Source organism: Lithobates pipiens, unplaced genomic scaffold (assembly GCF_037356315.1).
Source record: "Lithobates pipiens isolate NorthernLeopardFrog02 unplaced genomic scaffold, aLitPip1_a1.2 Scaffold_13, whole genome shotgun sequence".
Taxonomy (NCBI): Eukaryota; Metazoa; Chordata; class Amphibia; order Anura; family Ranidae; genus Lithobates; species Lithobates pipiens.
Window position 1 is genome coordinate 228141621 of NW_027507718.1, and position 23104 is coordinate 228164724.

At 42.6% G+C, this 23104-nt stretch overlaps 1 protein-coding gene across 1 annotated transcript in view; it reads right to left on the reverse strand.

Moving 5' to 3' along the window:
- Positions 1–367: 367 nt before the first annotated feature.
- Positions 368–23104, reverse strand: part of LOC143974679 (protein ENL-like) — a 78175-nt gene continuing 55438 nt past the window's right edge. Inside the window, exons 10-12 of the mRNA XM_077476301.1 lie at positions 6983–7054; positions 6824–6895; positions 368–5800 (exon numbers count right to left, since the gene is read on the reverse strand). Of these exons, the coding sequence (XP_077332427.1) occupies positions 5672–5800; positions 6824–6895; positions 6983–7054 (273 nt within the window). The 3' untranslated portion in view covers positions 368–5671. The remainder of the gene's footprint in view (positions 5801–6823; positions 6896–6982; positions 7055–23104) is intronic.

The following is a 23104-nucleotide window of genomic DNA, read 5'->3' on the forward strand; positions in this document are numbered from 1 at the left end:
ATAAAGTCTATACAGCAATCTAACACATGCAGATTTTCTCTATTTCATGCTGTGCTGCAGTAACATCTTGTGCCATGTATAGCTGTAAAATGCTATGGTTTCTTAGAAACTGAAAGGGTCAAAATATCAAAAGTCTTAAATCATTTTAATTAATGCGATGTATATAGTACTTTACAGATATAGTTTAAGTGTCTATATCAGCCTCTGCCCCAGTGGAGCTTACAGTCTTGCGTCCCTTTCATAGACCCACACTGTTCATTGTCCACAGAAGCCAGTTTTCCTGCTTTGAGTCAATCCAAAGCTAGAACATGCGATTTTTTAGCCATCTGCAAGCTATCTAAATGAAATAAAAGTCCATGCAAAGAAATATAATTTCTTCATTTTTATTTTTTGTTCCTATAAAAACTCTTGCAAGAATTCCAATAATAAAAATAATACAAGACCAAATACCTATGCATGTTCATCGATACAGTTTCCAACCATCAAGTTTGGTTCAAAACCAATTTTTTTTTGATCGATACATTAATAAATACGTCTTAGACAATACAACCGTTGAATTGCAGAGGTTTTATGTGAAAGTGTCTTTTTTGTTTAGTTGGCAACTATGAAAAGCTCCACTCAAAACAACTTTGTTTTGGTGAAAGGGACAAGCTGTGGTAAAGTTATTCTTACAGCTCTTGGTATACACTCATGTGAGACTCTTCCCCTCCCCCCATTGCTGCTTCTTCCAGTCAACCACACAAAAGCCAAAAGGCAATCTTTGAGCACCAACACATAAAAGAAATTGTGTTGGGAGAAGCAGTGTGGGGGGAGGAAAGAGCAAATGGAACATCACTGAACTTGAACAAAGGCAGGTGCTATAAAAGTATAATTTAACTTTCCAACCCAAAAGTCAATTCGTTTAGGTGATGTCTCACATGAACCCAACCTTTAAACCATGCAGATGTTACTGTCTAGTCTATAAAGTCATTATTCAAGCAATCGTGTTTTCTTCCAACCTCTTGATGATCTAACGGTGTTTAAAGAATACCTTTAAGGTTATTTTATTTCCCAATAAGGGGACACATCGTTAATTGATGTCCAATATCTTATAGGGAAATGCAGTTCTTATGCAGTTGACAAGAAATACTGACATAAAATGGAGGGAATCAAATACTGTGTGGAAGACCCAAACTCTAAATGTCTGCCCTTACAAACACAACATACAAATACAGTATATGTGTACAATAACTATTCTCCTAGTGGAGAGAACACTTCAGATAAGACAAGACTAAAATAGCTGTAGTGTTGCTTCTGTACACAACGTCCTGTTAGCACAAAGACCTAGGAAGGGAAAGGCTAGACATACCCATTATTATTAATTTTTTTAATGACCTAAAAAGGGATTTGTAGAATTGGATAACATACACAAGTGGCCTATACCACTTAAAACATGTCATTCTCATTTTGGTCCTAAGAGGGTCTGAAGCTGGTCCAAAAAGGGTAGTGTTTGGAAAGGAGTGCAACAATGAACATATATTAAAACAACACTAGTGTTTAAATGAAGGCAGTGTAGGTAGCTTCTGATTTATTATTGGGGAAAAGGAAAAAAAAAACTTCCTCTGCTAATTCAGAAAGGGTCAGTGCAGCAAGCAGCAGGATTCTATCCTTGGTCACCATAATATTTAATAGTTCCATATTAGAGTGGGCTGTATTGTTGACAAGTACCTGTGCAATTTCAAAAAGACAGCCAAACTAGTCACTCCTACTGACCCTTTAAAGGGAAACTATATTTTTTACATGTAAACTGCATCATGTAAATATTCTTATCAATTAGTAAATTAATGTTTTATTGTCTTGTTTTGGGGTATAGCTTATAAGTCTATGTGTAGATATTAAATATGCTGGCTCTGCTGTGCTTTCTGCTTAGTAGTGCAGCACAATTACTGTGCTTTATTGTTCCTCTTTTCTATATGTGCAGTACTGAAAACAAGGATGCTATACATTTAACTGAGCTGTGAAAGCACTAACCACAGCTGTGCTTGAGTAAAAATTTAAAAGATTCAGTCTTGTTAGAACAGTGAAAGGATTACTTATGAAGTAACCACAAGCCCCCCAATTGAGCTGTAATTACTTGAGCCTGACTTAGCTTGACACTTAGGTATCAACTGAATTCACACACTGTCTTCAAACATCTCCAGTTATATGACCAGAAAACAGAGAGCCCTGCAATTGTTTACACTGTTCTTAAAGTGGAACTCCAGTCTCATCCACTTCTGTCCCATATGCCTCTGCCATATGCTTGGTGGAAAAACGTTAATTTTCTCCTGCTCTTTCATTTTCTCCCTCTTCGAGCTTTTAATTTTCCACTGAAGGTCATTGCCGCAGGCACACTTCAGGTCTGCAGACACCCAATCTCCTTCAAACCCAATGACCGTCTCAAGCCCCGTACACACAATGAGAATATCGGATGAATGATAGTCCTTTTTTTGCATGCTAGTCTCATATCAAAATGAAGAGGTTACTAGAGTTCCGAAAATTCTCGTATGACAGAATACAACTTCGGAAGTTATGAAATGTATTGTATTATATTGTAATGTATTCTTTCGTTTCCAAGCATGCGTGGTCTTGGTCTTCCAATTTGTTTATAGATGAATACTGTCCTGATTAAAACGTAAAACATATGATCTGCTATTGTACAAGAAAAAATTTTGTGTTTGTCCCTTGTGATACTTTTGCATCAACTCTCGTGATTAAAGCTCAAAAGCTGTGCACCAACGACCAGATTATCATATGATCCTTTTGAAAGCAGTATTTTTCGTCCAATTTTCTATTTGTGTGTACTAGGCATAAGACACACCCCCCGGGCTTCAGGGTTGTCAATTACTGTTGCTGTGTCCAATGTGGTGCAGACAACTTTCACAGAGCCATTTTTATCTAGATGAGAAAATGAATGGAAAGCCCACCTACTGCGCACACTAAATCCAGGAACTAAAGCCAACATATACTACCATAGGTTTCTTTGTTGCCATCTATGTGTAAATGCTGTGTTTCACAGGGAGTAGAACCAACATGCAGGTGTGCTGATCGAATATTATACATAAACAGTAAGGCTTATGGGATGGTAACTTGGTTTATGGTCTTCTAACATTCACGTTTAGGCAAAACTGTGTATCGGTTTAGATAGGTGTGATGTCTGTTCATCTTTTTAAAAAAGGTAGAAAACCTTGAATAAACATTAAAAAAAGAGAGGAAGAAAACTGTACAGCATACAAGGAGGGAAAAGGGTGAGGGGTCAGGAGTATAAAAATATAGTTTGCTGCAGACTGGAGTTCTGCTTTAAATGCAGTATTTGATACTGATATGCAGTCAATGTAAGTAGAGCTAAATAAGGGGACATTTTTTGTAAAAAAAGAAGGCCTGTGCTGCTATAATTTGCAATTTTAAAATGACTATGATCCTTCCATAAGCCCAGTTATGACTCTATAAAAGGAGGATGGCAAAATTCCCTGCTAAAGAAATGACCAAAACAAAGAGCATTTACGAATCTGTATACAGAATATAAAAAGAGCACGGCAAGTAGTAAAACTGTGAAAGTCAAGTCAAATATTCCTTTCACTCAAACGTTACAAATCAAAAATATGTGCTCAGTGAAAATACATGATAGTTTCCCTTTAAGAAGCTGGGAATTATAGGGGTACCTGCTAGAACCAAGAGAGTCAGCAGTGTCCTATGTAATTACTCTGGTTCCCACAAAGCATTTTTTGCCTGTACTTCCTTCTACTGTCCAGAAAGTAAATAATGGTAAAACACGTAAAAAGCCCTTCCAAAAACAGAATGTCATGTTTATAAATTACACTTTTAAAATGGCATAATATCACTTCCAACTTGCAAATTTTGAAATCACTTGCTAAAATAAAATAAAATGGTAAAGACATACGATGATTTAAAAAGGAAAAAAAATCCTTGTTCCACCCTTAACCATCAAAATAAAAAAAAGAAAGGGTAACTGCTTCTTCAGGCCCTCTTATACATAAAATACATACATACATATATATAATATATATAATATACAGCTTACAGATTCAAAGTTCTGTAATGCTTCCAAAGCTGAGTGTAGCCAGTGCTCTATCGTGCCTTGCTCACCATAAATAGTATAATCTCCACCTAACTTGAATCGCGAATAGTATACAAAACACTTAATGTGGACAAGAGAGAGTAAAGGAGGAGGCATTACCAGAGATTATTCACAGTGAAGAATACAGATTACTCCTGTATTAAACTGCTTGTGGATGGGGGGGGGGCTCATGCTTTCGGCAGGAAATCTGGAGATTAAATACTGAGCAACAGCCTCATAATACAAAGATACAATTTTACCACACATGTAAAAATACACAGATGGCTTCACTTCTCAATATGTGCTAAAATAAGAACAGTCGGTGTTGTCCACAGCTGCCAATCAGATTTAAACAGACATTCCAACAGTTCTGTGTTGATAAAACATGGCATCTTTTGCGACTTTAGCTTCTAGTATTCTTTCCAATCTAAGTTTCCAGAAGTTAATTTCTGATTGGCTGCCATTGATTATTGCCTACACTGATCATTGCAAATTATTAAACAAACCCATTACTGTGTTTGCCAATATATATTATATGCAGATGTGTTTTTCACGCTCATACACATCTGCAGATATCCTCTGAGGCAATGGGGTAGATTTACTAAAGGCAAATAGCTCTGCAGAAACTGCACGGTTAGCAAATGAGATGAATCTTCACTTTGCAAAGAATACCCAATCACATGCAAGGAAAAAAAAACGATTGGATGATGGAAGTCAGCAGCGCTTCACTCATTTACTAAACTAAGCAAATGCACTTGCAAAGTGCACAGTCTATTTGCCTTCAGCAAATCCACCCCATTGTTTTTCAACTCTGGTCTGCAAAGATCACTAATGCTGGCCACACACTTTGCAATTTTCTGGCAAATTTGGAGCCTTCCATCAGCTTTCAACTATACCCAACTACCTTCCACCAAACTTTTTCCTATTTTCCAGTGGCAAAAAAACGATTGAGAATGGCATTAACATTGAAATGCTAAAATGCTTTTCTGTCACTGAAATAGTACTGATCATTCTTCCCCAAAATTTTTCTCATTTGGTTACTCTGAACTAGAAAAGCATGAAATGGTAGCAGATTGCTTTAGAAGAAAGATGATAGAAAGCTTCAAAAAATGCTAAGATTTACAGACCATGTCTTTTAGATTTCTAAAGAAAAACAAAGTTGCATTAAATCAAACCTGTAAATGAAGCATTCTTATTATTTCACCTCCGATTCTCTAAAGACATCTTAAAAGCATGCACTGCCAGAGGTCCATGAGCACTGGAGTTTGAACCATTTCTACACCACTTTCTTACATAACTTGTAGAAGTTGTAGTGTTTTCAGTGCAGATTTATAGATGTAGTGTGAATGGAAAAAAATATGGTTTAAAATTTCTGGTAAAATATGTCACTTAGTAAAATGCAGCACACTGCACTGCAGGAACAGTCTAGAACAGATGATCCTATTTGCTGGGTTCAGCCCGATCAACTCCAAACGTGCACTGACCATGGTAACGTCAAGGAATAAGGGTGTTATGTCAAGAATACACAGCCCACAGCATGTTCTTCTCTCTCATACTTTCCCTTCAACCCCAGGGTCATGTGGCACCAGCTTCTAGGTAACTCTGTAGCTTGCGAACAGTTGTTTCATCCAATGAGAAAAGATCAAAGTCAAAAGTTGTGTTTGTGACATTGAAGTGGCCCGTTTCTTCTATAAGATTAACGATCTGGGGAGGAAGATCACATACAGTGAGAAAAACATTGGCTTTCAATTTGCATTTTGAATTGCTTTCACACAATGTATCTATTACAATTTGTCAAGAAACCCCAAAACTGTCAGTTACGTGCCTACCACCTGCCAAATGGGTGGAATATCTTCTAGAAATCCTAGCTCACATTGCAAGCAACAGTGTCACACACTCAGTGGTTACTGCATTTTTCTTTTATAATGGCAAATCCCCTGCCAATGTCCAACTCAGAAACAGGAAGAGGTGCAAGTGAGATAGTTTCTTAGAGTGTGGCAAGTTAAAATGACTGTAATTGAGGTAAGGGGTCTGTTGCACAGAACATAGTTAACATGGTTGTTGGAGTTATAGACCTCTTTCACACAGTGGCTGTTCTGCCGCTGTTAAAAGCATGTTTTGTTATTTTGAAATTCCAAAACTCCAGGCACAGCGATCACTTGCAGTTGAACATTGCGATTAGCAGGGTTTACATGTGGCTGCATTTAACTGCGGTGGAACATTCTTGCCATTTTTGATGTGCTTCCCGTTTTTCATTCCTTGTTGCTACTGCTATCCACAGGAGAAATAGTACACTGCGATTACGTGCAGATAGCTGCGCTAAATCGGTCCTGGACTCTCTCAAATTTATTTTTTCTAACTGCACAAAACCTCATGTAACGAAACCGTTGCTAAATGCAGTGTGTGAATGGGGCCATAGGAAAGCATTGTGTGAGTTTAGGTGCAGTAGATAACTTCATCTATCCGCAGCTAAAAGCTAGTGTAAAAAGGGCCTTATGGAATGATAGCCATGTTGCATGTGTTTATCAAAATAAGAAACCTATTCAAAACAATAACATTTTATTAAGATCAAAAGATAAAGTTCCCCCTCTTGCTAACAGTGACAGAACAGAATAATTTTACAATTAATGATTTTAATTGTTAAATACAGATATTCCATTAACCCAATCTACCGATTTCCACACAACTCCTCTTCCCCGAACTCATTCTATAAGAATATGAACAAACCTGTTGCAGGATATTCCTCTCTCGCAGAGCCATTAGTCTTCTGTGCAAATCAACCAGCTCATCTGTGTATGCCTAAAGAAAATAGGGAAAAAGAAGAAAAACAATATTGCAAGCTCCACTAAATAAAATAATTGACAAAAAAAGTTAGCTCAAGTTTACCTTGTCATACACTCCCTTCTTCAGCATTTTATCTGACTTGCTGCAAGTCTCGGGACTTCTATGGCCAGAGCTCTACATGGAAGGAATTATATGGATGTTATGAATAAGTAATGCATATTTAGAGCTGGGAAATATTTTTGATTACAGCGAACATACTGGGTACAACTTTAATATATGTATAAACACATGTGCAGCACTCAGTGTTACAAACTTTGTATTACTAAACAATGTTTCAATGGTACAAACTACTACTCCACCAAAATTTGCTTGCTAATAACAAACTCCATTTTTATTCATCTGAACTGCAAGCATCCCATCCTGTCACCTAATTTCTCAACACTTTGAACTGAACCCAGGCTATGTTCACCATCCCGTTTGTCAGTACAACTTAAACAAATATGGCCAAACTCCTTTAGATAGTTTATCCACTTCTACGGAAAGTGTAAGAAAGAAAAAATAGAATTTTGACTAAGCCATAGATGGATGGGTTATATGCAGCTACTTTCAGGTGAATGGACACTGGCAAGCAGAGCTATAAGGACTCTCTATACCCCTCCAACTGCTAACAATTCTAAATTTTTGGCAAGCAATAAGATACATAGATGGTGTGGGTCCTGTACTGTACTCAAAGAAAATAATTTTACAGGAAAGTCAACAGTACAGGACACAGCTGAAGCTATAGATGACAGAAGTCAATATGAAATACAACTTTGGGGTCGGCGTTACAGCAAACACCAACAGGCCCACAGAATAGAGAGGAGTACCCCAAACTAAACAGCAGCAGCTTGAAGCATCTTATAGCCAAAGTCGGCACCACCAAAGGCATGCATGCCCACCTGTTAGAACAAACTCATGAATAGACCAGGTGGCGGCCCTACAAATCTGGACTAGAGGTCGACCAATATATTGTCCGATATTTGGTGTTTTTTTAATTAATCGGTATCGGCCGATTGTGCTGATGTATTATCACTTCAGCGCGACTTGCAAAAGACTTCTGTAATAGAAGTCAATGCAAGTTGCCTGAAGTCTGTGGAGCGACTTCTCCCCTCTGGGCAGTCTGCCGAGAAAATATCAAAGAGATACAATGTTTATAGTCATCAATGAAATTAACTCGGTGTGTAGGAGTTCTCAGTTTAACCACTTTCAGACCGGACCATTTTGCTGGTAAATGACCAGAGGTCTTTTTACACTTTGGCACTGCGCTGCTTTAACTGGTAATTGCGCGGTCATGCAATGTTGTACCCAAACAAAATTTGCGTCCTTTTCTTCCCACAAATAGAGCTTTCTTTTGATGGTATTTGATTGCCTCTGCGATTTTTATTTTTTGCGATATAAACGTAAAAAGACCGCAAATTTTGAAAAAAAATGATATTTTCTACTTTTTGTTATTAGAAAAATCCAATAAACTCAATTTTAGTCATACATTTAGGCCAAAATGTATTCAGCCACATGTCTTTGGTAAAAAAAAAGTCAATAATTGTATATTTATTGGTTTGCGCAAAAGTTGTCACATCTACAAACTAAGGTACGTTTTCTGCAATTTACGCAGCTTTTAGTTTACGACTGCCTATCTCATTTCTTGAGGTGCTAAAATGGCAGGGCAGTACAAAACCCCCCCAAATGACCCCATTTTGGAAAGTAGACCCCCTAAGGAAATTGATAAGAGGCATGTTGAGCCCATTGAATATTTTATTTTTTTGCCTCAAGCGATTGAATAATGACAAAAAAAAAAATTTTTTTTTTTTTTTACACAAAGTTGTCACTAAATGATATATTGCTCACACATGCCATGGGCATATGTGAAATGACACCCCAAAATAAATTCTGCTGCTTCTCCTGAGTACGGGGATACCACATATGTGGGACTTTTTGGGAGCCTAGCCGCGTACGGGGCCCCGAAAACCAAGCACCGCCTTCAGGCTTTCTAAGGGCGTACATTTTTGAGTTCACTTCTCACTACCTATTACAGTTTTGAAGGCCATAAAATGCCAAGATGGCACAAAACCCCCACAAATGACCCCATTTTAGAAAGTAGACACCCCAAGCTATTTGCTGAGAGGCATGTTGAGTCCATGGAATATTTTATATTTTGCCACAAGTTGCGGGAAAATTACAAACTTTTTTTTTTTTTTTTTTTTTTTCACAAAGTTGTCACTAAATGATATATTGCTCACGCATGCCATGGGCATATGTGAAATGACACCCCAAAATAAATTCTGCTGCTTCTCCTGAGTACGGGGATACCACATATGTGGGACTTTTTGGGAGCCTAGCCGCGTACGGGGCCCCGAAAACCAAGCACCGCCTTCAGGCTTTCTAAGGGCGTTACAGTTTTGAAGGCCATAAAATGCCAAGATGGCACAAACCCCCCCCAAATGACCCCATTTTGGAAAGTAGACACCCCTAAATTTAGGGGTACACTAGTGAGACTAGGTAATAAATGGCGGGTGCCCTGAAACTATAAAAAAATAACTAACCAACCAGCGTCACCTGTAACAGTTATATGGTGATCACTGGTGAAAGGGTTAACTAGGGGGCAATCAGGGGGCTTTATGCGGTAGTATATGGGGGTCCCTGGCGCTATAAAAAGCTGCGGCGAACCTAAATACCTACCTGCCTAACTAGCGTCACCTGTGACACTAATACAGCGATCAGAAAAACGATCGCTTATTAGGCTGGGTTCACACTGGAGCGATGCGGGAACGCCACGAATGCGCGGCGGGTTCCCGCATCGCATGCCTCCCGGCGGCAGTTCACACTGCCCTATGCGAACTGCTGGGAGTGTCAGTGAAATGTTACTGACACCCCCAGATCAGTTCGCATATCGCAGTGCGATCTGCAAACTCGGATCGCATGGTGTGAACACCCATGCGATCCGATTCTGCTGCGGGCCAAAAAAAGGGTCCCGTGCGAATTTGCGGCGGGTGCGGCGGGTGTGGCGGGTGCGGCGAATGGCTGAACTCGAATCGCACAGAGATCGGATGTGATTTGCACTGCAGTGCGGTGCGAATCACATCCGTTCTCATAAACCGCTGCAATGTGAACCCAGCCTTAGTGACACTGGCGACGGGGGGTGATCACGGGGTTAAACCTTTATTGGGGGGGTTAGGGGGGTACCTTAGAACTAAAGGGGGCTAACCCTAACTGCCCTAACAGTTATTAGTCACAAATGACACCCGCCGGGTGATCAGGGGGTTAAACCTTTATTAGGTAATAAATGGCGGGTGCCCTGAAACTATAAAAAATAACTAACCAACCAGCGTCACCTGTAACAGTTATATGGTGATCACTGGTGAAAGGGTTAACTAGGGGGCAATCAGGGGGCTTTATGCGGTAGTATATGGGGGTCCCCGGCGCTATAAAAAGCTGCGGCGAACCTAAATACCTACCTGCCTAACTAGCGTCACCTGTGACACTAATACGGCGATCAGAAAAATGATCGCTTATTAGGCTGGGTTCACACTGGAGCGATGCGGAAACGCCGCAAATCCGCGGCGGGTTCCCGCATCGCATGCCTCCCGGCGGCAGTTCACACTGCCCTATGCGAACTGCTGGGAGTGTCAGTGAAATGTTACTGACACCCCCAGATCAGTTCGCATATCGCAGTGCGATCTGCAAACTCGGATCGCATGGTGTGAACACCCATGCGATCCGATTCTGCTGCGAGCCAAAAAAAGGGTCCCGTGCGAATTTGCGGTGGGTGCGGCGGGTGCGGCGAATGGCTGAACTCGAATCGCACAGAGATCGGATGTGATTTGCACTGCAGTGCGGTGCGAATCACATTCGTTCTCATAAACCGCTGCAATGTGAACCCAGCCTTAGTGACACTGGCGACGGGGGGTGATCACGGGGTTAAACCTTTATTGGGGGGGTTAGGGGGGTACATTAGAACTAAAGGGGGCTAACTCTAACTGCCCTAACAGTTATTACAGTCACAAATGACACCAATGCAAAAAAAAAAAAAAAAATGACATTGGTGTCACTGTGACTGGGGGGCAGGGGTAATTGGGGGGGTGATCGGGGGGTAAAGGGGGGGTGTGAGTGTGCCTGGCATGTTCTACTGTGTGTGTAGAGTGTTGGTGCAACTCACCGATCCGCTCTCCTCCGTGTCGGAACGAAAAATACCGACACGGAGGAGAGAATACATCACTTCCTCTCCTGTGTTTACATTACAGGAGAGGAAGTGATGTCACGGGGGATTCCTATTCGTCGGGAGCGATCGCGAGGGGGTGGCCATGAACGAATGGCCGTCCCCTCGTCCGGGATCGCTCCCGCACGAATACCGACCGCCGCAGGCACCGGGCGGGGGCCCGATCGGGCCCCCGACCCGCGGGAGGCAAGGGACGTACATGTACGCCAATATGCCTGCCCGTGCCATGCTATCGACGTACATCGTCGTGCGGCGGTCGGCAACTGGTTAACCATTTAAAGACTAAATCTTTTCTGGCACTTGATGCTTACAAGAAAAAATCCTGTATTTTCTGCTAGAAAATCACTTAGAACCCTCAAAAATCATATATTTTTTTTAGCAGAGATCCTAGGAAATAAAATGGCGGTTGTTGCAATATTTTATGTTACATGGTATTTGCGCAGTGGTCTTTCAAACGCAATTTAAAAAAAAAAAATATTACACTAATGATTAACTTATCCTTGTGCAGTACCACAAAGTTTTCCTTGCACGATAAGGCCAACAGCTCCAAAACATGTCTGGTAGAGGCAAAAGCAGTAAGCAAACCTTGCACATGAGAGGTGGGGAGGCCTTTGAAAGGCTGACGAGACCAGGTTGATCCCCTGGCAATAGCAGAGGGTATCTGGGAGGAACTATGTGGACAACCCCCTATACAAAGGCATTTATTTACGTCTGCATGTAGTGAGTCTCCCCTCCTACATTCAAGATACTATCCACCTGCTCCAAATTCTTGAAGGAACAACTGTATCTCCATCGGCCATGCACGTGGAAGCATTATACAGTTCAATACTGCACAATCTAGGTATCGCATCTATTCGTAAAGTGCTATCACAATGCACCCGGTATGATTGGCGATACAATAATTTAATTGTAGGGTCTTTAGATTTTATCATGCACCATAACTTTTTTACTTTTAACTATTCCCACTTCCTCAAGGTGGGGGGTGTCGATGGGGACATGTTGTGCCCCATCATACGCTAACCTATACCTGGGGGAGTGGGAACGCACCTTTGTTGAGTCTGAGGAAATGGCTGCTTATGGTGACCATCGATGATGTATTTTTGGTTTAGGAGGGGCTGACAGAGCTCCGTCAGGAATTTTTAGGCATAATCAATAAAAACCCACTGAATCTTAGTTTCACCATGACTTTTCACCTTGAATCTATTCCTTTTTTGGATAATAATATCTACAAGGATGATAAAGGCTGCCTCTGCAGCAGTTTATATTTTAAACTCACAGCTGGCAACATCTTGCACGCCACAAGTTTCAATCCCAAGTAATTGATTAAATCAACACCATATACAGTTGCAAAAAAAAGTATGTGAACCCTTTTGGAATGATATGGATTTCTGCCCAAATTGATCATAAAATGTGATCTGATCTTCATCTAAGTCACAATAGACAATCAGTCTGCTTAAACAACACACAAAGAATTAAATGTTACCACGTTTATATTGAACACACCATGTAAACATTCACAGTGCAGGTGGAAAAAGTATGTGCACCCCTAGACTAAGGAGATATCCAAGAGCTAGATGGAGTGAGGTGTCAGCCAACTGGAGTCCAAACAATGAGATGAGATTGGAGGTGTTGGTTACAGCTGCCCTGCCCTATAAAAAAAAAAAAACACACGCCAGAAGCTCTCAGAAGACCTACGATTAAGAATTGTTGACTTGCATAAAGCTGGAAAGGGTTATAAAAGTATCTCCAAAAGCCTTGCTGTTTATCAGTCCATGGTAAGACAAATAGTCTATAAATAGAGAAAGTTCAGCACTGTTGCTACTCTCCCTAGGAGTGGGCATCCTGTAAAGATGGCTGCAAGAGAACAGCGCAGACTGCTCAATGAAGTGAAGAAGAATCCTAGAGTGTCAGCTAAAGGCTTACAAAAGTCTCTGGCATATGCTAACATCCCTGTTAGCGAATCTATGATACGTAGAGCACTAAACAAGAATGGATTTCACGGGAGGATACCACATAGCAAGCCACTGCTGTCCAAAAAAAAAAACATTGCTGCACGTTTACAGTTTGCACAAGAGCACCTGGATGTTCCAAAGCAGTATTGGCAAACTATTCTGTGGACAGATGAAACCAAAGTTGAGTTGTTTGGAAGAAACACACAACACTATGTGTGGAGAAAAAGAGGCACAGCACACCAACATCAAAACCTCATCCCAACTGTGAAGTATGGTGGTGGGGGCATTATGGTTTGGGGCTGTTTGCTGCGTCAGGGCCTGGACGGATTGCTATCAAAGGAAAAATGAATTCCCACGTTTATCAAGACATTTTGCAGGAAAACTTGGATGTAAACCCAATGTCATCCTTTCTAATCTACTGCCATAGGGGGTTATCTATAAGGATATACATGCCTCCTGCATGTATTTTTACCTGTCAAATGTCTCCCCTCTGTCTGTTACGAGACCCGAAAAACTGCATATTCTGTGAGTGGGTCTGTTGTCTGGAGCTCAGTGGATGGAGTCGTGATGTCAGTAGACTCAACGCCCACCTCTATACTCCCCTTTGTCAATATGCAATTTCTCCTGTGTATTTCTTAGACTGAACTTCTGCTATGATCTCTAACATCCAGTGAAAAGACAGGAAAGTAACCACATGACTTCAGCATGCCCAATTATGCTGAGGTGTGGAATATCCAATTCTGGCAGAGCAGCAGAAGAAAGGAGTGGGGGGAATTAAAAAATAATGCATGTCTCTTATCCACTTTAAGGCCATCTGTCCACTAGCTGAAGCTCAACAGAAGATGGGTGTTGCAACAGAACAACAACCCAAAGCATAGAAGTAAATCAACAACAGAATGGCTTAAACAGAAGAAAATACACCTTCTGGAGTGGCCCAGTCAGAGTCCTGACCTCAACCCGATTGAGATGCTGTGGCATGACCTCAAGAAAGCAATTCACACCAGACATCCCAAGAATATCGCTGAACTGAAACCGTTCTGTAAAGAGGAATGGTCAAGAATTACTCCTGACTGTTGTGCACATCTGATCTGCAACTACAGGAAACGTTTGGTTGACGTTATTGCTGCCAAAGGAGGTTCAACCAGTTATTAAATCCAAGGGTTCACATACTTTTTCCGCCTGCACTGTGAATGTTTACATGGTGTGTTCAATAAAAACATGGTAACATTTCATTCTTTGTGTGTTATTAGTTTAAGCAGACTGTGATTGTCTATTTTTGCGACTTAGATGAAGATCAGAGAGGGTCCATCTTAGTTCTCGACGTGGAGACTGCAGTAAAAAAAAAACGCTTACAGAGTGAATTACGGTGGATTTTTAAATATAAAGCAACTACATTTCCAGGGTTGAATGAAAACATTTCCTACAAACCATTCCTGGATGGCTTTGTATCTGGTAGATGGGAAAAATATAGTGTCTCCCACTGGCTTAATTAATTCTTAATATCCCCTTTATTTTTTCCCCACATTTTCCTTCTCCATTTCCCACTTCCCCTTTCTTCTTTATAGGTCTATTAGAATATCTAGATGCTAATTTAACCGTATAATGTATGATGTATTGATTTATACTGTTGTTCTTTTCATGTAAACATTTATTTTATCAATTTAATGTTTGGTTGTCAGAGGTGTACTGGCCAGGATCTGTTATGCCATTGTGTTTCCTTGGACACGGTGCTGATATTGCCTCTCCTTACTCTTTTCCATGTGTGGTCCATAGCTCAGTCTCTGGTACTGCCACCTGTTCACCGATGTGGCCTGTGTTGCTCCCATTCGGATGCCTCCTCACCATCGGCCCCTATGGGCTTCGTGCTGCTCACTCAGCAGCGGCATACCGCCCCATTAATTTTGCAGCCTTCTTGACCGTGCCTTGCCTTGAGTAGGCATTTCCATCTCCGCCTCTCGTATTTAATTGTGAAGGTTGGGTTCACAACGGCCCTCACTCTGGCCAAAGTATCCCCACTGGATGTGATATATATTTTTTTTTTGCATCGATGGCCACATGACGCCATTTTGCACCTATGGGCGGGGTTGCACCGCGCGGCCATAAGTTCCCTATTCTCGGCCAGACTGAGCGCATAGCTGGGATTCACGGATTGGCTTTCATTTAGGGGCCCCTTTGAAAGGGCTCTTTGATTTTCTCTCTCCACAATCAGGGTCGGCAATTAAAGCTGCCGCGCTGACAGTTTGTAGCAGGGCTGCTGTCTGGACTCTTTGTGAATCAGCCTCTTGTATTTAGTAAGATTACTATATTTGTATTCTTTGACCTACTATATTCTTGGAACTACATTGACCCATGTGTACACTCTACTATATTCCTCTTTGCCTCCACTTGGCCTGATTTATATATGGTCCTTTACTCAGCCCCCTCTTTGGAGAGTTGTTATAGCTACCCAGCAGAGGCCCACTGGACTTTTATCAATTCACACCTTGATCTTTATCATTGTGGTTGCTCATTACATCCTCTACTGCTTCTTGGAAGGTATTCAAGCATTTTTTGCTAGTGTCCCGTTAATGATATGTAGGCAACAGTTATACTGTCATTTTATTTGATTTTATTCTGCCAACTCTTATAGACTGGCTCTTTTCTTGACTTCCTTTATATTATCACTTCCAAGATCCATTGCCTCCGGTTTCTGGCCACTATTGGGGCAGCTTTTGCATGGTGATATCCAAGTAGGCCTCACAGCCTGGTAGTGGGCGTCCGTGGTGGTGCGGATGACAGTGCAGTCTCCGGCCCCTGATTTTTAAGCATAGTGACACACACATATGATGCAAACTTTATTACCTGGTCAGTATAACACCATCATTGAATCTACTTACATTTATATTTACCTTCAAGAGAATTATCCGCTTCGTTCTTTAGGACATCTCTGAAGAAGGAATCCCGAAATGCGTTAGTTATTGCTTTGTCTCGGAATTTTTCTGTATTGTTGTATGCTCACTTTTACGTATGTCTTTTTAAGTTTTTTACTTTTTGTACCAATGAAATTTAATTTTACTCTAATTGTACTCATTTAGTGCTGGTATAGTTCCACCCTTAGAGGGTATTCTTTTTTACTGACCAGGACTTGAGCCACAGGATGCAAAGTATCTGTGGAAGAGAGGGACCCAGTCATTGTCCAAGTTGGGTTCCCTATGGAGCAGTAAACCCCTTGCTTGACCCACTAACCAACACAGCAGAAGCCTGTGCTGTACTGAACACTAAAATTGCGCTGACCCAGGCAACATGTGGCTGCACTGTTCAACTGGGAAGTATAGTCAAGCCCTGTGGGCTTCATCACCTGCATAAAATCCCGTAGGGAAGAGGGCTGGCCACTGAGGTGTCCACATTTAACTCCAGGAGTGACTTGGATTTTAAGGGCACAGAAGGCAGCGCAGCAGGCAGACAGCTCCTGAATGCCTCCAGTAAGGAAGGGAGCCACAGCACAGACAATATCTGCAGAGAATTAAAAAGACCAGGCCCAATACTCACCAGTCAATGTTTGATGGCTGGCAGTATTTAGAGGGAAACAGAGCTGCATCCTTGGTTAACCCACTTTGGAAGGGCATTTCTCCCCTAGGGTTCTCCAGGGGCTGGAACTACTATGACATAGATCGTCACTACTCTGGACTAGAATAGCACCCTGTGGTTAATTCCACATGTTGCACTGCATCCCAAGGAGGAGCGCCAACCACAGGGTGCAGTGCCCAAAGTAACTTACAGACTGGTCCCACCCCTTCCATCTCCAGTGGGGTCCAGGTCTGGTCTCAGTGGCATGCCTAGGATACTGATCCAGAAACTGTGCTCTTATTATGCGAGGCTTGTGAGCAATTGAGTACTTGAATGATCCAGGAAGTAGAAAGTTCAGAACAGTCAGTAGTCTCACTTAGTCATATAGACGTAAAAAGACTAGCTAAAAACTGAGGACTGCAAGGAGTGGGATGAGTTTTATAGGGGTTCTTACATCTCTGTTTGCCAGAATCAAATCACCTAACAGGTAGCTTCCCCCATGTCCTTTCCTGCTTGGTTAAGAAACTCACTTTACAACCTGAGCCATTTATAACTTTCACAATTGCAATAGTTGTTAGGGGATGCACGAATTCCAGCAGCACTTGCGATGTTCAAGCAGGGATTGTGCAGTTTAGGAGTTAGCTTACCTGTGTTGCACAATTCAATTGCTAAGTTATTTTGAAACAAAAATGTTCTCAGATTGAAATCTACAAATATGTCACTAGGGACCTATGTCCCTTGGAACATAGGGGTTACTAGCCATTTTAAACACAAATGGCAGCAATAGTTGCCCATTTATTTCTTTCAGAACAAGTAAAATATGCAGATTTTTATTCTTCAAAAATATATTTAAATACAGTTAAAAAAGTGACTCGGTCAATTAAAAACATTCATAAAAGCTGTTAGCAGAAAAAAAGTGCAAGCACACTGAGGTAACTACACATACATTCAGCAAATTTCAATATCCTCTCCACACTCTAATACCGGGGCACTGAACAAAGCTTTAATACTACCATATCTGGAAATGTTGGAGCTTTGTCTGCTCCCTCTGGCTTTCTACATTTCTATTGGCTCAGTACTATTATGATCTGCCTTGCTAGCCAATAGAAATATGTGGGAAACAGAGGGTGTGAGCAAATTTTGATGGATGCTGTATGGTGAAAGAACATTTTTGGGGGGTTTTGGCCACTGAAAAATTCAGGATTAGCGAATTGGTGGAGAGAACCTTTTATTTCATCAGACACTTCCCTATTCACAGATCATGCTACATGCAGTGTAATCAACTCAGACTTTTCTCAATGGAGGGAGGGGGTGGGTCTCTGTCAGATCTTTTTTGCTGTGCTCACAGAAGCCTAAAGCCAGGTACACATATTTCGCTTTTTTTCGTTCAATTCTAGGGGTTCCAAGCGAGGTTAGTTCAGTGATCTCCCCCGCTGAGCTATTGTGTTCCGCCAGGGGGACATTCTTTATGGGGTCATTGGCTGAGAGCATGATCAGGAGTTGGTTAGATGCTGGTTTTCCAGCATTGCCAGCTTCTGTTGGACAGACCGACACACACACAGGCTGAATGTCGGACGTTTTTGTTTTATCCAGCTGTTGTTGCCTGACATTTGGCCTGTGTGTACCCTGGCCTTAGGGTTTATTAACACCAGTCAGCACTTTAGAACGCAGCGGCTGGTTTGCGGTGTGGTCTGTTGGGAATGACTGCTCTGTACTGCACATTTTCTTTTTTCTTTTTAAACAAACTTTACTGAAATGTCACGCAGACATTTCATAAAGTTCAATTGGTCGCAATGCGGTGCCTTTCTCTGCCCTGCCCTGAAACAAAGTAGTGCACTGTGCCCAAACAACACCGCAATGCAGTGGTGTAAATTGTGCACACAGGGGACAAGGTATTTTGTCATGCGGTGGGACTGGAATAACCACCCAGCGCAGTTCCACCACATCTCGCGCGAATGGAGCCTAAAGCTGGGTACATATTGTCAGTTTTCTTTCGTTCAGCCAGCAGGCAAGCACAGGCAATATGGATGCAGAAGCCCCCACTCCTGAGCTGTCAGAATACAACGATTAGTGTTGCAGCCTATGGGCTGTAAGCCGCTGATCAAACAAGGTTTTCCAGCAGTCCCACTCAGCAGCAGATCCAACAATTGGCTTCTGTCTAGTTGGAAGGGCTACACACAGATTGAAATGCTAGCGATCCCTGCAGAACCAGCCAAATTTCGATCCGTGTGTACCCAGCTTTAAAGCCATTAAGTCCTTAGTGCTAGAAGTTCAACAGTAGGAAAAGGACTGGCCATCAATGCACAGAAGATTTCTGCAGTATCCAACTGCCTGACAGACATGGGAAACAGTTCATTATAGGTAAGTGATATGACTGCAGCTATAGGCGCAAAAAGGACAATGGCAGACCTTTAGAGGACATGTCCGATGGGAGCCTCCCCTATAACCTAACCCACTCCATGAGTCCTCTGTTTTGTACCAAGCAATGGAGTAAACCAAAGAATGGAAAGGAGAGTGACCTGTGTTCTGTACGCCAAGATATGAAAATTAATGTTAAGTCAAAACTCCTCTTATCCTAATCATACAGTACAGGTTATAGGATTCAGGATATATCTGATGAATTGGGTGCATAAAATCACAGGAGGAGATTTATATTTGAATGTAACCTCTTACACTCAGATTTCATATCCATTGTTCAACGGTGGACCCTTGCAAGGTCCTGAGAACACAACACACAGGCAATGCATCTGATTGAAACAGTAGTCTTGAGGTATACTGAAATGGTTCCGACTATACTCAGGCGACATAGAAAGATTTCCTTTAAATGCTTAGGAGCAGAGCATGAGGGTGGGATAACAGTGTCGTCATTGAGGAGGAATGCTGAAACCACCTTCAGGAGAAAGGATAACCCTGGGTATAAAATAACCTTGTCATTGTGAAGTATGAAAAAGAGCTCTTTACAGGAAAGGGGCTCCAGTTCAGAAGTACGTCTGACAAATTCGACAGTGGTCAAAAATGCTATTTTGCATGAGCGATCCCCTCGGGCAGGGGTCTCCAAACTATGGCCCTCCAGTTGTTCAGGAACTACAATTCCCATCATGCCTAGTCATGTCTGTGAATGTCAGAGTTTTACAATGGCTCATTGAATGTGTAGTTCCGCAACAGCAGGAGGGCCGTAGTTTGGAGATCCCTGCCCTAGGGGATATTCCTGATGGGTTCAAATGGTGGTTTCTGGGCCACTTGTGACCCAGAGAGGCAAAATGTAACAGATAAAAGTGGTCAGCCTTCGCGCCGCTAAGTGGTAATAAGTGACTAAAGTGGAACAAAATCCAAAATCAGATATAATGAAACACAGATGCTGTGAAAAAGAGCCTGAGTGATATAAAGTGCAAATGCTAACTAAAAAATGCAGCAGGACAAAATAGTGAGCACAAACTATCAAATAATGAATATAAAGGGGTGGGTCCTGCGCAAATCGTGCCACTCAAATAAAATACACAAATTCAAAATAATATAAATATGTGCATACATACAATGCCGTGAAAAAAATATAGTCCAAAAAACAGCACGCATAAAAATATATAAAAAATATATAAAAAATGGAAAAAAGGTTTAATGATAGAACAATAATAAAATGTCCGCTACTCAAGGCTCCCAGAACTCTCACCTTTAACCAGTTGCCGACCGCCGCACGCCGATGTACGTCGGTACAATGGCACGGGCAGGCATAAGGACATACATGTACGTCCCTTGCCTCCCGCGGGTCGGGGGCCCGATCGGGCCCCCGCCCGGTGCCTGCGGCGGTCGGTATTCGTTCGGGAGCGATCCCGGACGAGGGGACGGCCATTCATTCATGGCCACCCCCTCGCGATCGCTCCCGACGAATAGAAATCCCCGGTGACATCACTTCCTCTCCTGTAATGTAAACACAGGAGAGGAAGTGATGTATTCTCTCCTCCGTGTCGGTATTTTTCGTTCCGACACGGAGGAGAGCGGATCAGTAAGTTGCACCAACACTCTACACACACAGTAGAACATGCCAGGCACACTCACACCCCCCCTTTACCCCCCGATCACCCCCCAATTACCCCTGCCCCCCAGTCACAGTGACACCAATGTCATTTTTTTTTTTTTGCATTGGTGTCATTTGTGACTGTAATAACTGTTAGGGCAGTTAGAGTTAGCCCCCTTTAGTTCTAATGTACCCCCCTAACCCCCCCAATAAAGGTTTAACCCCGTGATCACCCCCCGTCGCCAGTGTCACTAAGGCTGGGTTCACATTGCAGCGGTTTATGAGAACGAATGTGATTCGCACCGCACTGCAGTGCAAATCACATCCGATCTCTGTGCGATTCGAGTTCAGCCATTCGCCGCACCCGCCGCAAATTCGCACGGGACCCTTTTTTTGGCCCGCAGCAGAATCGGATCGCATGGGTGTTCACACCATGCGATCCGAGTTTGCAGATCGCACTGCGATATGCGAACTGATCTGGGGGTGTCAGTAACATTTCACTGACACTCCCAGCAGTTCGCATAGGGCAGTGTGAACTGCCGCCGGGAGGCATGCGATGCGGGAACCCGCCGCGGATTCGCGGCGTTTCCGCATCGCTCCAGTGTGAACCCAGCCTAATAAGCGATCATTTTTCTGATCGCCGTATTAGTGTCACAGGTGACGCTAGTTAGGCAGGTAGGTATTTAGGTTCGCCGCAGCTTTTTATAGCGCCAGGGACCCCCATATACTACCGCATAAAGCCCCCTGATTGCCCCCTAGTTAACCCTTTCACCAGTGATCACCATATAACTGTTACAGGTGACGCTGGTTGGTTAGTTATTTTTTTATAGTTTCAGGGCACCCGCCATTTATTACCTAATAAAGGTTTAACCCCCTGATCACCCGGCGGGTGTCATTTGTGACTAATAACTGTTAGGGCAGTTAGGGTTAGCCCCCTTTAGTTCTAAGGTACCCCCCTAACCCCCCCAATAAAGGTTTAACCCCGTGATCACCCCCCGTCGCCAGTGTCACTAAGGCTGGGTTCACATTGCAGCGGTTTATGAGAACGGATGTGATTCGCACCGCACTGCAGTGCAAATCACATCCGATCTCTGTGCGATTCGAGTTCAGCCATTCGCCGCACCCGCCGCAAATTCGCACGGGACCCTTTTTTTGGCCCGCAGCAGAACCGGATCGCATGGGTGTTCACACCATGCGATCCGAGTTTGCAGATCGCACTGCGATATGCGAACTGACCTGGGGGTGTCAGTAACATTTCACTGACACTCCCAGCAGTTCGCATAGGGCAGTGTGAACTGCCGCCGGGAGGCATGCGATGCGGGAACCCGCCGCGCATTCGTGGCGTTCCCGCATCGCTCCAGTGTGAACCCAGCCTAATAAGCGATCGTTTTTCTGATCGCTGTATTAGTGTCACAGGTGACGCTAGTTAGGCAGGTAGGTATTTAGGTTCGCTGCAGCTTTTTATAGCGCCAGGGACCCCCATATACTACCGCATAAAGCCCCCTAATTGCCCCCTAGTTAACCCTTTCACCAGTGATCACCATATAACTGTTACAGGTGACGCTGGTTGGTTAGTTATTTTTTTATAGTTTCAGGGCACCCGCCATTTATTACCTAGTCTCACTAGTGTACCCCTAAATTTAGGGGTGTCTACTTTCCAAAATGGGGTCATTTGGGGGGGGGTTTGTGCCATCTTGGCATTTTATGGCCTTCAAAACTGTAACGCCCTTAGAAAGCCTGAAGGCGGTGCTTGGTTTTCGGGGCCCCGTACGCGGCTAGGCTCCCAAAAAGTCCCACATATGTGGTATCCCCATACTCAGGAGAAGCAGCAGAATTTATTTTGGGGTGTCATTTCACATATGCCCATGGCATGCGTGAGCAATATATCATTTAGTGACAACTTTGTGAAAAAAAAAAAAAAAAAAAAAAGTTTGTAATTTTCCCGCAACTTGTGGCAAAATATAAAATATTCCATTGACTCAACATGCCTCTCAGCAAATAGCTTGGGGTGTCTACTTTCTAAAATGGGGTCATTTGTGGGGGTTTTGTGCCATCTTGGCATTTTATGGCCTTCAAAACTGTAATAGGTAGTGAGAAGTGAACTCAAAAATTTACGCCCTTAGAAAGCCTGAAGGCGGTGCTTGGTTTTCGGGGCCCCGTACGCGGCTAGGCTCCCAAAAAGTCCCACATATGTGGTATCCTCATACTCAGGAGAAGCAGCAGAATTTATTTTGGGGTGTCATTTCACATATGCCCATGGCATGCATGAGCAATATATCATTTAGTGACAACTTTGTTAAAAAAAAAAAAAAAAAAAAAAAGTTTGTAATTTTCCCGCAACTTGTGGCAAAATATAAAATATTCCATGAACTCAACATGCCTCTCAGCAAATAGCTTGGGGTGTCTACTTTCTAAAATGGGGTCATTTGTGGGGGTTTTGTGCCATCTTGGCATTTTATGGC